Below are 18,009 nucleotides of genomic sequence, written 5' to 3' on the forward strand. Positions count from 1 at the left end.
AATGCAGAGGGCTGTGATATTAGTGGACGTGGTGTCACAGAGGACAAAAAGGGACCTGTGGTGGGATGAGAAGGTCTAGCAGAGGGCAACCAAAATGATTAGGGGGCTGGAGCACGTGACCTACGAGGAGAGGCTGAAGGATTTGGGTTTGTTTAGTCTGCCGAAGAGAGGAGTGAGGGGGGATTTGATAGCAGCCTTCAACTTTCCTGAAGGGAGGTTCCAAAGAGGATGGAGAGAAGCTGTTCACAGTAGTGATGGATGGCAGAACAAGGAGCAATGGTCTCAAGTTACAGTGGGGGAGGTCTAGGTTGGAGATTAGGAAAAACCATTTCCCTAGGAGGGTGGTGAAGCACTGGAATCGGTGACCTAGGGAGGTGGTGGAATCTCCATCCCTAGAGGTTTTTAAGTTCCAGCTTGACAAAGCCCTGGCTGGGATGATTTAGTTGGGATTGGTCCTGCTTTGGGCAGGGGGCTGGACTCGATGACTCCTGAGGTCTCTTCCAGCCCTAGGATTCTATGAAAGCTTCTGCCAGAAGGGTGGGACTAAAGAAGGATCAGGTGATGAGTCAGGCTCGGAGGCCTTATGAGGGATCATAGAATTATAGAACTGGAAGAGACCTCAGGAGTCATTGAGTCCAGCCCGCTGCCCAAAGCAGGACCAATCCCAACTAAATCAACCCAGCCAGGGCTTTGTCAAGCTGAGATTTAAACACCTCTAGGGATGGAGACTCCACCCCCTCCCTAGGGAACCCATTCCAGTGCTTCACCACCCTCCTAGGGAAATAGTTTTTCCTAATATTCAGTGAGGATGAAAGAGCTCAGTTGGGGAGAAGCCACAAGGCTCAACAGGTGGGCTGGTTCCTGGGAAGGGCTGAGACACCAAAGAGTGCTGTGGTACATCTGCACAGCCTGCAGCAGTGGGTGTCCCAGCCTGAACCAGCTGACTGGGACTGTTGCCAGCACACTAAAGACAGCTGTACAGACAGAGCCGTGCCGTTGTGATCCAGGCCCTCAAGCCTGGGGTGGGGTGGGAAGGGGAGGGGAGAAGTGGGCTTCAGAGCTGGAGCTCCTGCCCGAGCCTACATGGCAAGGCAAGCCTGAATCTGTCAGCCCCGCCTGGGAGGCTCACGGCGGAGCGCTGTGTAGACAGGCCCTTGGAAGGAAGACTTAGGCTCCATTCCAGAACTGGGGAAAGGCAGTGGCGCTCCAGCAAGGGTCTGCACCCAGAGCACAGGCAATTCTTTGGCACTTCGGACATTTTGTTACTCTGGGAGTGAACTAGCCACTTGGGAGTGGGGAGGGCAGGGAGTGCTGGAGAAGAACCCCTACAATGCGGTGTCAGGACACCAGCGGGTGCCCTTTAGATGAGGACATTCTGCTACACAACTGGGATCTAATAGTGTGTGCCCCAGGGGGAAACTGTGAAAGGTGTGTTTGCGAAGTGACTGGGTCCGTGCACTGCTGAAAATCCAGGCTGTGGCTGGGGGAGCCTTTGTCAGTGCTTCAGAAAAACAGTGAGCTAAGCAGCTCCTTTGAAGATGTTTCCTCTCAGCCCTGGCTGCAATATTTCCTACGCTCCTAGGACTGTGAGTATCACAGACCCTGGAACTGGACAAGTCTTCCCAGGAATGGGCACCTGCCACTATAAACATGCTCTGCTCAGCTCTTTGAGGCAGACTGATCTGTGGGGTATCTGGCAGGTGGGACGCTGAGTGAATGTGACTTTCAGCTCCTCCAGCATATGAGCAGTCTAGGGATTATCCACAGAGGAACAAGCTTGACATTTACAAAGCCTCTTACTTCGTAGGAAACTTTCCGCTCAGTTTCAACTTAATCTTGGCTGTAGATAATTGAAAGCTTAACAGGAACTTTTAACACCCTTGTGCTTCCAAACAAAACACAAGACCGTGGATTCTGAACCTCAGGAAAGAAAAGCTTGGAAAGGGCTTGAGAGTCCCGATTAAGGAAGAATGCTCTAACAAACTGTGTGTGTATGTACGCGTGTGCATGCATGGGTTTGTAGGTACACATTAGGGATGTGATAGTGCAAACTGTTAACTGATGAGCCTGGGTTTATTGGTTAACCTTCATGATTACACGCTGCCCCCACCCCCATGCTGCTGCCTCTGTATCCGAGGCAGCCGGTGGGGAGGAGGGAGGGAGAGATGAGAACCAGTGCATGTGGGGAGCTTGCTTTTCTTCACTGATACAGAGGCAGCAGTGCAAGGGGAGAGGGACAGGAGGCTCCACGGGAGCCAGTACGCATGGGGGAAGCTGCCTTCCCTCCTGTGTGTAAATGTTGAAAACTTCAGCAGTTACACACAGGGCCGGATTAAGGTGGGGGCTAGCCGGGCGGCTAGCTGGGCAGCTGCCTGGGATGCCAACCTATGGGGGTTGCCTGATTGCAGCTATAAGGGGCGCCGCGCGGCCCCCGCCCCTGGGCTGTAAGGGGTGCCGTGTGCCCGGGGGCGGGGGCCGCATGGCACCTGATTATAGCTGTACGGGGTGCCTCACGCTCAGAGGGTGGGGGGCTGTGCATGCGCTGCATGCCTGCTGCCCAAGGTGCAAGAATGGCTCGAGCCGGCACTGGCTACTCGTTTATCTGAATACATGCATTTTAACATCCCTACTACACACATGCCCTGTACTGGATGGAATCAAAAGGAGTCCGTTATAGGTCTTATTCTTCAGCTTGTCTGGTAGAGGCCTGCACTTTTGGACCAAGAAGATCTGAGTTCTATACCTGGCAAGGTAGCAAACTTCCAAATGGTCATTCAAAGCAGCATTATTGAAATTACTAGTAACCGATTTCTGAAACTGTTAGGCCCAGGCCTCTTCCTTCAGCAGCTTGCGGCTTTTGTTACCTAAATTAAGTGTACTTTAAAGGAATCTGCCCTGGAGCTATTCCTCCCAGTTACAAGAGAAAATGATAAATAAAATAGCCACCTCTCCATTTTCCTGTTTTCAGAAGTCTGTTTTGGGAAACCAGTTCTTGGGACACAGCTGAGCTTTGGGGCTGCCACACTCTATTTCTATAGGAATCAGGAAGATGTGGGAGTTCTAGTGTGTGCAGGAATTGAAATCCTCCTTGAATGGAAAAGCTTTTGAATATGGGGTAATAAGGAGATATGGTCGTAATTCTCTATGGTTAACTCCAACGACATTCAACATCATGGACCATGTTGGCCCTGTGACCACGGAATGATGCTTTTGTCATTAGCTTTATACCATGGACACATTTTGCCCATTTTTATGATGATTCAACCCAGCTTGCTTAGAATGCCACTAAACATTCTAGAAGGAAAGGGGTAAACTTATTCTCCGCAGTAGCTGAGATTGGTACAGTATCTTCTCTGTTGGTCTCTAAGGGGAGCACTATTTAATTTCAGTTAACATATGTAAAGTGCTTTGAGGAGGAAAATCCAATGCCAAGTATGATTTCCTTTAATTAACTTTGAGCTGATTCTGGTGCATTAATGACTCTGTTCACATTCCATGCAGCCAGGGGGACGAGAGTAAGGCCACCACGCTCATTTCATTTATGAGACTTCCACTCGACTTGAAACCACATCTCGCTATGATACTCTCTTATTAATTAACAATGCCCCTCTAGCCCTAGGAAGGCCTGGCTTTTAAAGTCCTACTCGAATGCACCAGCAGGAAAACAAGCACTGACTTCCCTCCCCAGCCGGTGCTATAAAAGGACTGCTGCTGATCAAGACGCATGGATCCGTGCAATGAAATGAGCCAAGTGAGAAGCAGCCATGTAACAGCTGCAGCATACAGGGCCGGCCCATAACTTTTTGGCACCTGAGGTGGGGAGCTCAAAGGATGCCCCCATGCCCCTTCGTTTGGGCCAAAACTTTGAAAGGTCTCAATTCTGTGGGTCCTAGTGGTGCTCCCCTCTCCCCCCACAGTCTGGCACCTGAGGTGGCCGCCTCAGTTCGCCTCATGGTAAGGCCAGCCCTGGTAGTATGAGCTCACCCCCCCCCCCCACACACACACTGTTGGGGGGGGGGGGGGTACTGATATGGGGAAAGGGAGCTGCTCAGGCTGGAGCCTGGGATGAAGGATCCTCTTCTCCCCCTTCCCCCTCCAGTCACAGGGTTCAACAGCTCAGGGTCCAGCTCAATCCTGAATGTGCACACAGGCACTTTACAGCCCCACGGGCCTGCATCCACTAACATAGGCTGGCTGTGGTTGTTTTGTTGCTGGATATACCCTCGTTTTCTTCATTGTGCCACCTGCAGTCAACTTAGGCCTAGCTGTGCTCTTCCAGGGTCTGCTGTGGTCGTGAGGAAATGCTTTGCTGCAGATGAATCATATTGCCCCTCGGCAGGGATCCAATTTTGCTGTACTCAAGACTGGAGCTTTTGTTTTATGTAGCGAGAGAGCCAACCAGTCAAGGGACAAAGAACCCCTGAAAGCCTATGGCTAGATCACATGCCAAAAGATGGGGTACTTGTATGGCTCGTCCAAGATTCTACGGCCCACAATGGTGAGGTTTTTGTAGATGTTGCTGTCTGAGACCCATGGGTAGCATTTTTCATCTGAGGACCTTTGCAGAGATGAGCTGTGAAAGCCTGCCAGGACTGCTGGGGATGTAGGTATGTGTTTTCCAGGAGGCAGACTGAGGGGCAGAGAGATTAAGTGGCTTACCCAGGTTCACATAGTGAACTAGTAGTGGAGCAAGATGAGATCCCAGGAGATCTGTTTGTAACCATTAAGCAGTGCTCATTGGGTTCCACTACAGCCTTGTGTGGAATACAGTGTCTCATACAGAAAAGAAGAGAAACACCAGCTATTAAACTCTGGCCTCTGCTCTGCTTCATATACCTGTGGAAAAATGCCTATTCTTTCTCTCAAATCCACCAGGAAAGAATTTGTTTGACTCACACTTGGGCTAGAATAATTGCTTCTGGCTGATGTATAATTGGCCACCGGTAATTGTTTATTCCCCATTGAAAACCCACACTGAACTGTAGTCCACAGACCTAATCACTGAACCAAACTGCTGGTCTCTGTCTTACCATTTTTGGCTGCACAGATGTGCACTGACTAAAACTAATGTTGGAAATAGTATTGTGTGTGGTCAGTGTTCTGAGTTTTGGGTGAAATATCAAAGTTGTTATGACCTGAAATTAAAATAATTGTGAGTAAATAGGGAAGGGGAGTGAATTTTTATAGCAATTACTTGGATAGATTGGTGGACTCATTTGACAGACATTAAGTTTCATCTGCTGTCCAGGATCTCTCATGTTCTTTCACTCAGGCCTTTGGGTGTATTTGCCTCTTTGGTAATGGGAACTTTTTTCCTATGATGGGAAGGATTCTTTGGCCCTGGGAGACTTTCTGTTCCTGTGTATAGGAGAAATTGGGTTTTCATTGGGAATAAATGTTAAAAATATAGAGCCAGATTTTGATCTCCATTGCACTAGGGTAAAGCTAACTAGAGTGGAATTTATTTTGTGGAGTGTGATTGCTATAAGAAGCTTCCCTATTGTCCCTGGTTCCAGAACAATTATTCTCCCCTTGCTTCTCTGCAGGCTAATAAAATAAACAACCCAAGGACTGGTAATCATTCAGACTGGTAATCACTGTCTCATTTATATTGCTTTGTTGATGAAATCTAGAGGAAACTTCTAGCCCTGTCCTCCATAATCCTCCTCCGCCACCGCATGCTCGTTGCCACCTGCATGGGGTGGTTAAATTGTGATGATGCTTGTGGTTTATGAGCTCACTTGGTTCGCTCTGCTCTGTCCACAGCCATGCTCACTAAATCGGGGGGAATTTTCATGCTATACCATCTAGGGGCCAGACTGGACCTATGAGCTACAGGCCTCCTCTAATGGCCTCCCCTTCAGGTCTGATGAGTGACACCAACCACTGACATGTGACCAAAGATCGACATGAGTAATAACCGTGTTTCATTACATGCCGTGCCATAGCTGATAGATTCCTTATGTATTCTTAACCATAAACCCCTTGTTAAGGATTTAGGAAATCCTCGCTGTGTGAATCAAATAAAATGGTTCTGTAGAAATGAAAGAAATGAAAAAAAGCTGGTTTTTGAACTGGCTTTCCTTGCAGACCAGCTCCCGCCTGGCACCCCATGAAGAGTAGCTGGGAATTCCTTGGGAGTGGAGATGGAATGCACTGGCTGCTAGCCTCACTCCCGGGAACTACCGAATAGTTGACTAACCGATAAGAATTCATGAGGTTATTCGACTATTCAATTAACTGATATTTAACATCCCTAATATACACATCACAGGACTCTGTGTCAGCTCTTACTAAATACAGTACATGTACATATCTCACAAGTAAGGCAAGCTAGGAAGTTAGAGTTAGATAGAGGAACTATAAAATAAAATGATAAAGGTCTGTAAAATCAGACCAGTGTAGAGAAAGTAGATAAAGAAAAATTATTTACTTGCTCCCAGAACACAAGAACTAGGGATCAGCCAATGAAATTAATAGGTGGCAGGTTGAAACAAACAAAAGGAAGTATTTCTTCACACAACACAGCCAACATGTGGAACTCCATGCCAGAGGATATTGTGCAGACCAGGACTTTAACAGGGTTCAAAAAAGAACTAGATAAATTCACAGAGAATAGATCCATCAATGACTATTAGTCAAGATGGATAGGAATGGTGCTCCTACCCATATCCTCTGTTTCACAAGCTGGGAATGGGTGACAAGGGAGGATCAACTTGATGATGACCTATTCTGTTCATTTTCTCTGGGACACCTGGCACTGGCCACTGTTGGAAGACAAAATACTGGTCTAGATGAACCTTTGTTTGACTGTTTTTTTTATTGTCTTAAGTTAGTGGATATTTGTGAAATGTGGCTCTCCCAGTAGCTGCATATTCAGATGTAGCCTTCTAATAATACGTATCGCTTCAATAAGTGTAGATAATATTTGTAATTCTTACTATTTGGCCAGATAACCCTAGTTGATCTAATCATCCCTTCTGATCTTAAACTCTGTGAATCATGTACGCTTAAACTGGTGTGTGTAGTTACCATGATTCAAAGTGTAACTCTGTAACCATGCAAAAACAAGGCCTGAATTGTATGTAAAGTGAAAACTCTTGCCTACATTATATAATCCTGAAGGGAGTCCAGATTACAGCCAAGATTAGAATGGAAAAGTTTCTGCCTTCTAGTTTAGCATTCAAGTCGCTAGATCACATCTTTAGAACCAGTCCCAAAAAAAGTGAAAACTTTCAAAAGAAACAAAAATGTTTTGGCTTGCATTTTTTTTGTCTTCTCAGCAAAAAAATTAATCAGATGGTCAAACATACAATGAATGTTTGAAATGCCTAGAGGGAAAGAAACACTCATGCTTTCTTGTATTTTTTCATCACTGGAAAAAGAGAGAACAAAGTTTAAAAATAAGAAACAGTAGGATTTTCCCCCACCAAACAGAATGAAAATGTCAATATTTTTGTAGATAATTGTTTTGACCAAAACACAAATATTCTGCAAAATTTTTTTGTCACTTTTTCAGTGAAAAGATTTTTTTTTAAATCTAGTTCCATTAGTAATATCTTATTAGCCTTACTAACAAAAGTGATTAACACACAATGTTTTTATTTAAAAAATGTATACATAGGATTTGAATACCAATAGCAGGAAAACATTTAATTTTATTCAAACAGTTTAAAAATAGAAACACAAAACCTATATACTTTTCTCTGGATTTTATTTTTGACTGAGTAAAACTCCATTGATGGTTTTTAGGATGCTAAGAAAATCTCCAGTCTGTAATAGTACAATTTCTGGAGAACTATTTCAGCCTGAATTATGCTGAAACAACAAGCAGATGCTTTGAAGCTGCTGCTTCTTAGAGAGAAATCAAACTCTTACAAAATGCTAGTATTATTTCAGGCAAAAAATATATGCATCTGTCTTCCAAGCGGAGCAGAATTGGAAGATATCTAAGCTTCAGCTGCTTCTGAGAAACCAAAGCAACAGTTAAGTCTCAAGTTCAGGTCAAATGGTTGCATAAAAGTTGGTACAGGTTCCCTCTAGGTCCTAATGCAAGGATGGTCCCAATCTGGTCTGTGGTAAGGATGTTAAATATCGGGTAATTGACTAATCAAATAGTCGATGCATTTTTGCATTGAATATTCGATTAGTTGATAGGGAAGTGTAACAACAACCCTAGGGCTGTTGCTACACTTCAAAGGTAAGAGCGCCGAAGCCCAGGATCAGCTGGGGAACCCCCACTCACTCTGGGCTCCATGCAGCACTGCCACTTTGAAATGCCGCGAGGAGCCTGACGCCAAGCTCCTTGCAGCATTCAAAGCAGCAGCGCCGCATGGAGCAGCTGACCCTGGGTTTTGTGTGGCACTGCCGCTTTGAAGTACCCCCTCCATCTGATACAGGCAGCAAAGGAGGGGGGGGGTGACTAGTCAACTGACTTATTGGATAGTCGACTAGTCCTTCACATCCCTAGTTCTCGTCAGTAGAAAAGAGCAGCCAATGGAGACTACATATCCCAGCATGCTATGTTATGTCATGCTCTGGGCAGTCTGGTAAGGCTTGGGGGTTCAGATCAAGCATTGCATGCAGGGACCTGTGATTCCCTGGCCCACATTCTTGGCATAAAGATAAGCTGCTGACTTTTTACTCAAGTCAGGTGTACCCATGGCAAATTGTCAGTGTTGCCCTTGGTTGGGCAAAGTCCGGCTGCCCCTGTCCTCAAGTTGAAAATATTAAGTGTATTTGTATTCATGTCACATAAATTGATTATAAAATAAATATTAAAAAGGGGGGACAGCATAAAGAACACCTTCCTTTACTATCTTTTTCTACTACCCTGCCATAGCCTATTGATAGTAAGCAGAGTGAGTTGGCTAAACCATTCCCACCCATGAACTGAAATATGTACACAAGATTGGCATCTTTGTCAACCAATAAGATTGCTGCCTTAACCTAAGCCATTTTAATAATTCCATTTCTAATCTCTTTTAGCGGTGCCCAATTAAGAATGTTGGGAAACATATTTTAAGGGTGACAACCACCAAGAAACAGGATTTACTTAATATTTTAAGAAATTAGACTATCAAATGTTTAATAAAAATATTTTCTATAAGACTTTTAAAATATATACACATTTAAAACTGACTTAATGTTAATGCCCTGCTGATATTGACATGATCCCTACAGTATCTAAACTTAGGTAAATGAGGTTGCCCAGCAACCTCCATCTTGTCTCAAGACAGTGATCACAAGACCGGTGACCTTGTCTACCTTGAAAATTGAAGCCTGCTTGAAAACTGGATTGAATTTTTTTTTTCTGATCCTGATTCACCTCCCATTAGAAATCAGTACCAAGATTGCCATTGACGGTGAGCATTAGATCAGCTCCCGGACACATTTCCAGGTAACCTGTTTTTAAACACACTCGTGCTAGGCAGTGAAAATGAAGCCAAAGTGTATTGATGCTGCTTTTAAGGCTATTTCCCTGTGAGGCTCTTTGGAAGCACCCTTCAGATGGTTTGGTCCGGTCTACAGTGTCCAGTGAAATCTAGTGGAGATCCTGCTTATCTAGAACTGTACCTAAACAAAGTTCTGATTTGTTTTCATTCATGGTTCAAATGCCAATGTAGACAAGGTGTGAAGGCCACATCCTACACTCTAATGCAGGCAAAACTCCCACTGGTGTATTTGGTTGTGTAACAAATGTGGGATTGGGTCCTAAGTCACCAATATCATTGGCCTGTGTCTTAACCCTTGGATTATACTTTAAGGTAGGTAGCATGAGAGTTCTCTTGCTTTAAAGAGTTAATATGGGGGATTTGGCCTCCTGCAGAGGAGAGCTTCTCATTGAGCTTTCGGTTTATCTGCTCCATGTGCCTGTTGTTCTTCCTGGCTTGCCGGAGGGACCTCTTGACTTTCTTCACCCGGTCTCGCAGCTGCTTGTTACGTTTCTCCAAGGTTGCCACCTTCTGCTGCAGTTTCTTCACTTGATCCTCTTCCTCGAACAGGGCTTTCTGAACCGAAGAGCACATGAGCTGAGGGAAGAGTAGAAAGGAAAGAGGACACATGAGCTCTAAAGCAAAGTCAGGAAACCACTGGAGCATGTAAATTCCCTAGACATTCTCTTGATCTCTATACCCCCCAGTAATATATACTATTCCTAACTGGATAATTGTTTTCAGAAGCTCCTCTCCATCTTTCAGTTTTCACCTAAAAGTCCCCTTTCTCTGTCGTATCTGAAAATAAGAACCACCTAGTTCAGATCTTAAGAACATTACCTATCAACATCACTTTAATGAGCACTATAAGGTTAGCCTAGAACGGGGGGTTTCAACCTTTTTTTTCATTTGCAGATCCCTAAAAAAGTTCAAATGGAGGTGTGGGCCCCTTTGGAAACCTCAGACATAATCTGTGGAGCCTCCCATCATCGTCCATGGACCATAGGTTACAAACTACTGGTCTAGGTCACTATGGCACTTAGTTTAACTTAAGGAGACCTGCCCTGTTTCTACTGTGTGTTTCAGTTCTGGGATTTGAATTCAGTCCATTGGATTCTGCCGGTTGCAAAATACATAATCAGACCCAGATTTTTTTTTTAAACTCGTCTGAAGTTCCAGGTTTTGGTTCTAATCTGCCCCTTGTTCTTTAAGAGAACTGGAAGGGGATGGCACAATTATCTAAATCTCACACTTGACGTGCTTCCATTGCCTGGAACCACAAGGTCAAATCCTGGCAAGTTTGGAGTCTGCCCTTCCAAAGTTTAACAAAACCCCAGATTTTATGCGGTTCATTATGTAGAGGTCTTTTAGATAAGACCTTACAAAGCAAGATCATGTCATCTTAGTTTGCATATTAACACACCCAAGGCCTTCAGAGTAGAAATGGGTCCTTGGTCAAAAACCATCTTCCCCCCCCACCCCCAATCCCACCCCACTGATACACAGCATGCAATGCACCAGCTGACGGCTGCATTTTAGTGCTCCTCACACTCCTGCAGTCCTTATTCAGGTAAAATTCCTCCTGACTTTGGCAGGAGTTGTGCCTGCATGACAATGACAGGAATGCCTGTATAATTTGCAGAGCACTTTGGAATCATCCAGGATGAGAGAGTCTGAGTAGAACTGGAAAGCTAAGGAATGGTCCTGATGAATAATTTCTTAAAGATGGTATCAAATATTTAAGTAACTTGTTTGTAATGTAACCTCCCTATCACATAGCTACATCAGCGTCATCCTCCTGTAATCATTCAACAATCTGTGGTATCTCTGATTTATAGGGTTTTTCTCTTATTTCAGTCTTTGTTTTAGGTTTCACTTCCTGTGTATGTGGTTGTCATAACAGGGTTATAAACATTTATTTTAAAAATAAAAACTTGTGCTCACAAAAATTTGAACCCAGGCATTGTTTGAGGGTAGAGCTTTTAGGGTTGCCAGGTGTCCGGTTTTGAACCGGACAGTCCAGTATTTGACCTTTCTGTTCAGGAAACAAATTGAGAAAATATAAATGTCCAGTATTTTCTAAATACAGGCAGTCCCCGAGTTATGCGGATCCGACTTAAGTTGGATCCGCAGTTACGAACGGGGTTTTTCTCACCCCGGAGGACGGGAGCAATGGGACGCCCAGATGCGCCACGGTCCCGCCGCCTGTGTCCTCCGGGGCGAGAAAAGCTGCTCCGCGTCTCCCTGGTCTGCTGGGGGGGGGCACAGCTAGTGCGCCTCCCCCCCCCCCCAGCAGACCAGGCTTTTCTCCGGATGCCTGTGGTAGAGCAGCTGGGGCGCTACTGGTTGGTCCCGTAGCGCCGGTCTGGGCGCTACTGGACCAACCCGGCAGCACCCCAGCTGCTCTGCCCCAGGCGTCCCCAAGTCAGCCGCTGCTGAAACTGACCAGCGCTGACTACAGGAAGCCCGAGGCAGAGTTGCTCTGCCCCGGGCTTCCTGGAATCAGCTGCTGATCAGTTTCAGCAGCAGCTGACTTGGGGACGCCTGAGGTTCTTAAGTTGAATCTGTATGTAAGAACTGGCGTCCAGATTCAGCCGCTGCTGAAACTGACCAGCGGCTGATTCCAGGAAACCCGGGGCAGAGCAACTCTGCCTCGGGCTTCCTGTAGTCAGCCGCTGGTCAGTTTCAGCAGCGGCTGAATCTGGATGCCTGTTCCGACTTACATACAGATTCAACTTAAGAACAAACCCTATCTTGTACGTAACCCGGGGACTGCCTGTAAGATGTAATATAGATTGTGATATAATGTCAAGTGTGTCTGGTATTTTTGTTGAAACCATCTGGCAACCCTAAGAGTGTGTCTAGACTACAGGGTTTTGTCGACAAAAAAAGACTTTTGTTGACAAAACTATACCTGCATCTACACTGCCACTGAGTTCTGTCGACAGAACTCAGCAGTTTTGTCAATGGCTGTAAATCTCATTCTACGAGGAATAACGCCTTTTGTCGACAGAGTTCTGTCTGAAGGTGTTATTGCATCTACACTGACCTTTGCGTCTACACTCTCATGTTGACAAAGCGGCTTGCTTTGTCGACAGAACTGGATGTAGTTTAGACGCTCTTTGTCAACAGAAGCTTTGTCGACAGTATCTATCAACAAAATTTCTGTTGACAAAAGCCTGTAGTCTAGACATACCCTCAGAGTTTTAGGGAAACAAAGGGTTTACATTTCTCACGCATTGTGGTGGTAAGTCAGTACATCTTACCAGAAAACTCTGAAGTACAGAAGCGACTGGAGGGAGTGAAGTCACTTCTAGAGAATTTGTTTCCTCACGTTCACGCTAGGAAAAATTCTTCAAATTTTAATAGTGTGATTGGCATTTTAAGCTACATTGGTCACAACAAGCCATCAAATGTTTTGTATGGAGGATGAGAGACAGGAGTGCTGTCTTTGATTAAATTTAACTTTGTATCTCCTATTGTCTGACTTTTTTTTTTTTTTTTTTTTTAAACAGGCATTGAGGGCTCCCAGAGCTTTGGATAGGTTTCCTTTGGTGTGGCGTTTACATGAGACTGAAATCTAATAAATAAGTGAATACTTGCAGAGATAATAGTGTATAACAGCATGTAATTATGCATGTTTTCCATCTTGTTTTGTAATGTTTTTCAGCAAATGGGAGGTGGTGGGTGGACGGGTAATGTTTCATTTGCTTTGGAAACCTGCCAGACATGGAAAACCTCTGCGGGATAACATTGTAGCAGCTTCCCGTTGTAGTGGGCTACTTAGCTTCAGTCCGTTTTACACACGAGCCCCAAAACTTTGCTGGAGAGAGAACTGTTTACGGTGACTTCAGTCCCACTGGGGCAGCTTTATAAGTGCATAGCAAGGAGAATGGTAACCCCAAAACAAAGTGCATATACTGTTCAGAGGAGAATGTAATTTTTTTTTGTTCAGTAATGCCTATTGCAAGCAAAATCCCACACGCTATTTGAAAACAACCAAAATGCAGGACAATGTAGCACTTTAAAGACTAACAAGATGGTTTATTAGATGATGAGCTTTTGTGGGCCAGACCCACTTCCTCAGATCAAATAGTGGAAGAAAGTAGTCACAACCATATATACCAAAGGATACAATTAAAAAAAATGAACAAATATGAAAAGGACAAATCACATTGCAGAACAGAAGGGGGATGCGGGGGGGTGGGAAGGGGGAGGAAGGAAGGTAAGTGTCTGTGAATTGCTGATATTAAAGGTAGGGAGAGTGGGATGTTTGTGAGTTAATGGTATTACAGGTGATAATTGGGGAAACTGTCTTGGTAATGGGTGAGAAAGTTCAAAGTCTTGTTAAGTCCTTGTTGACAAGTGTCGAATTTTAACATGAATGACAGTTCAGAGGATTCCCTTTCAAGTGCAGATGTAAAAGGTCTTTGTAGCAGAATGCAGGTGGCTAAGTCACAACCAGGAATTCTTGGCTTTCCCATTTTCCAGTCCCATGCACAGCGTTAGCCTGAACATTTAAGAATATTATTAAATCAAGATAATAGCTTTCACCTGAAATTTCTTAAATCTATCTCTAATGGGGATGACAGTATAACTTTCACGGGGGTGGGGGAGCTTACTCAGTATCTACCTATTGGGTATGTCTACACTATTGTTAAGCAAAGTACAGTAATAGTTGTCAGTAAACTCTCCTGAACCATTACACATATGTACCTATAACACTGGACTCAGCTCAATCACTGGGGTATCCCACTGTCCCCTAGGCTGGACAAGGACTGCCCCTCCAAGACACCACTTTATATACAGGTACAAACAAGTTATACATCACTTCTGACGTGTCAGGTTGCCACACTATGACACGACTTAGATACCACCCATCACCCTGCACCTCGCAGTTTGATTAGAATATCTCTATCCATCATGCTGTCATTTTAGACCCTTTCCTGAACCTGGGTTGGTATCTGCGGGGGGGGTGTTGGTACTAAGGTATTTATTTATTTATTTTTAAACAAGCTGGTGGTACCATCCTTTTGGAATGTGCTTTCCACTTATGACCAGTACTAATTACACCTGGACCTATTACCAATTAGTGTTTTGCACTGTCAGCTCTGTTTGTGCCAAGTTCTGTGAGCAGGGGCCTGCCTCTTGCTTGCAGCTTAGCTTTGCTTTATATTAGCCAAGTTTTGTCCATTGTTAGCTAGGCCTCGAGCCTCAAACCAGGCCTGTGCTAAATGAACTTTTGTTTCAGGCCCTCATCTTACTACAAACACTTGTTTTTGCTAACGAGATTGCAGAATCAGCACTGTTATAGTGCATGCGCACACAAGTTTTGTTTATCTATAAAATCTGTATTTCATATATAAGCTAATCTCTGAATGGCTGAAGCACCCATTTCCGTTCTGCTATGGCTGACTCACAAAGAAGCTTTGTAGTAACAGCATAATGAACAGCGATCACTCTGCTGTTAAAGGCAATAGGGCACAATGGTAGTATTTGTATATTGTGAATGGTATACAAATGATTAAGTTGGCACTGAAAAAATCGAGTATGTTAGTGGCAAGTTCAAGCCCTAGCAATGCCAACTTAGTCATTCATCTATTTAAGGGGGATAATTCAAGTTCTGGATACAACCACACACAATAAATTTACTTACAAGATTTTTTTTTCAAGTGTGGTGGATTTTCCTTCCTTTGAAGTTTTTACATCCAGCCTGGCTGGCTGTCATTCGAGAAGCTATGCTTCCCTTCATCCAGAAGTTGTGGTCTGTGTTATGCACCAGGTTAGTCTAAATGATCATAGTTAGGGGTCTCCTTAAATTGCCGCAAAACCACAGTTTGAGAGTTACTGCCCTATAGAGCAGGGTAAAAATACACAGAAGACCCAGATTTCATGGGGGAGCCTAGATTTCATGGTCTGTGAGGTCTTTCACGGCCATAAATTTGGTAGCCCCCCCGATGATGATGGTCCTTGCTGGCCTTCAAATAAACAAGGTCTCCTCTGCTCTCTGTGGATGCTAAAGCTACTATGGTAACTCTAAAAGTTGGGGGAGGGATGCTGTGGTGTACTGGACCAAAAATTCCCATCCAGACTCACACTGCTTGGCACAATGGCTATGGAGGTTTATGGTATTACATACTCTTGTTAGTGTGAGGCTCGTTTTCTAAAGGGAGGGGGGGAAGGAGTAGAGACGGTGACCTCGCCTGCAGTAATTCCTAAAGTAGGCCACCTCCTCTCCTGTGGCTGAATCTTCTTGAATTGCTCTCCCTTCCCACCCCACTGCTGTTACAGAGAAGAAACCATTAGTTGCTTCCCTGATACAAGTGCCCTCCTTGAGCAGTGAGGGTAACCAACTGCTCTGGCTGCAAATTCAGCTTCTCCCTTAAGCAGTGTGCACAGTCCAGAATTTTTTTTCCAAAACAGAATTCCAAAACCAAGATCACACCCACCAAAACAAGTGCCCAGCAGCATTTGGGATGCCTGATGGGACAAATGACACCTGTGCCTTTTGGGATGCTGTGCAAAAGCTACAGATAGGCAGCTGAAGGGGTTAGCTGCTCCCTTTGCACATGGTCAGTGCTTCATTTGTGCCAGGGCTTAGTAGGTCATAGCCCTGGCACCTCTGAACATAAAAATTGCTTGAGTCACAGCACCTAATTGCTTGAGCCCTGGCACCTCTTTCATTACAAATTATACACTGCAAATGTTGTGTCTTCATAGGCGACTGGTGTCTGCAGGGGGCAGGGGATGTAGGAGGGGGTATATGGGGGCACCCCATGTAGCAACTGAAATTTTGATGGGAGCATGGCAGGGGGCAGGGCTTCCAAGAGTAATCTATGCCTACAGCAGATCTTGTTGCATCCCAGCATTAATCTCCAGTTGCCTTCTTTGCTTCCTTTCTATAAATCTGAGAAGCTGTTGAGATTTGTCGCACAAAGCTGTTCAGATTAACAAAACCTTGGCCAGCATCAGACACTTATCTCTGGCTCCTCATTTGTTTAACCACAGAAAAAACCAGTTCACTCTTCCTAAAAGCACTCGGGAGTCAAACCTAGCTCTTTATTTTGTTTAACATCATACAGGATATTTTTACTGAGGCTTATCAGTCTACCCAGCAAGAACGGTTCTATCTGTGCCCCCTGGAATAGTATGGGATAAATGCATGTAATTGCTGATTGTTTTTCCATGACAGCTGACTTTGCTTCCAACCATCAGCAGGTTGCTGATGAGCAATGTGAAGCATTCACTTTCCCAAGAGCAGCGTTTCCCAAAGTGTGGGGCATGAAGAACTAGCCTAAGAGCCAAGGGATCATCTTTTCAGCTGTTTGCTAGCAGCCTAGATTTGATTTTTCTTAAAGGCTGTTTCTCACGGTTGTAGCTGGAAAAAAACAAACAACAAAAAAACCCAAAACCTTTAAAATATCAAGCCAGAATAATGATGCATTAATATCTGCTAGAATACGCAGAGAGCCTGAAACAATTAGCTCTGAAATGTGAACTGCCTAATTTGTTCCAGTGAGTGATAATTCAGACCAGTGGTTCTCAACTAAGAACATAATGTAAGAACATAAAGGCCATACTGGGTCAGACCAATGGTCCATCCAGCCCAGTATCCTGTCTTGCCAACAGTGGCCAATACCACATGCCCGAGAGGAAGTGAAAACAACAGGTAATCTTCATGTGATCCTTCCCCTGTCACCCACCTCCAGCCAAACAGAGGCTAGGGACACCCTTCCTACCCATCCTGGCTAATAGCCATTGGTGGACCTAGCCTCCATGAATCTATCTAGTGCTTTTTTGAACCCTGTTAAAGACCTAGCCTTTGGCAAGGAGTTCTACAACGGTGTAAATAAGTGTAAGACTGTTCTGAGTGAAGAAAAACTTCCTTTTGTTTGTTTTAAACCTGTTGCCTATTTATTTTACTTGGTGACCTCTAGTTCTTATATGGTGGGAATAGGTAAATAACGTTTCCTTATTCACTTTTTCCACACGAGTCATGATTTTATCATATCTCCCCTTAGTTTCCTCTTTTCTATCATATCTCCCCTTAGTCTCTTCTTTTCTAAACTGAAAAATCCAAGTCCTTTTAATCTCTCTTCATATGGGACCCGTTCCAAATCCCGAATCATTTTTGTTACCCTTTTCTGAACCTTTTCCAATGCCAGTATATCTTTTTGAGATACCACATCTGTATGCAGTATTCAAGATATGGGCGTACCATGGTTTTATATAGAGGCATAAAGATATATACCCCCGGGGGTATGTGGAGGTCTTCTTGGAGGGTTCATCAACTCACTTATACAGGTGCCTAGTTTTACAACAGGCTGTATAAAAAGCACTAGCCAAGTCAGTACGAACTAACATTTCATAGACAATGATTTGTTTGTACTGCTCTGTATAATATACTCTGAAATGTAAGTACATTCTTATTTTTACCATAAAATTATAAAATAAATCAACTGGAATATAAAAGCCCAGTTTTTTTCAGTAATTGCATGGTGTGACATGTTGTGTTTGTATGTCTGACGTTTGCAAGCTTTTAAGTGAAGTGAACACATGACAAACCAGACTCTTG

At 44.4% G+C, this 18,009-nt stretch overlaps 1 protein-coding gene across 1 annotated transcript in view; it reads right to left on the bottom strand.

Annotated features, from left to right (window-relative positions):
* Positions 1-7,582: 7,582 nt before the first annotated feature.
* Positions 7,583-18,009, bottom strand: part of CCDC3 (coiled-coil domain containing 3) — a 71,940-nt gene continuing 61,513 nt past the window's right edge. The window contains exon 3 of the mRNA XM_006117099.4: positions 7,583-10,031. Coding sequence (XP_006117161.1) covers positions 9,756-10,031 — 276 coding nt within the window. The 3' untranslated portion in view covers positions 7,583-9,755. The remainder of the gene's footprint in view (positions 10,032-18,009) is intronic.

The sequence above is a fragment of the Pelodiscus sinensis genome, chromosome 1 (genome assembly GCF_049634645.1).
Source record: "Pelodiscus sinensis isolate JC-2024 chromosome 1, ASM4963464v1, whole genome shotgun sequence".
In the NCBI taxonomy this organism is placed as follows: Eukaryota; Metazoa; Chordata; order Testudines; family Trionychidae; genus Pelodiscus; species Pelodiscus sinensis.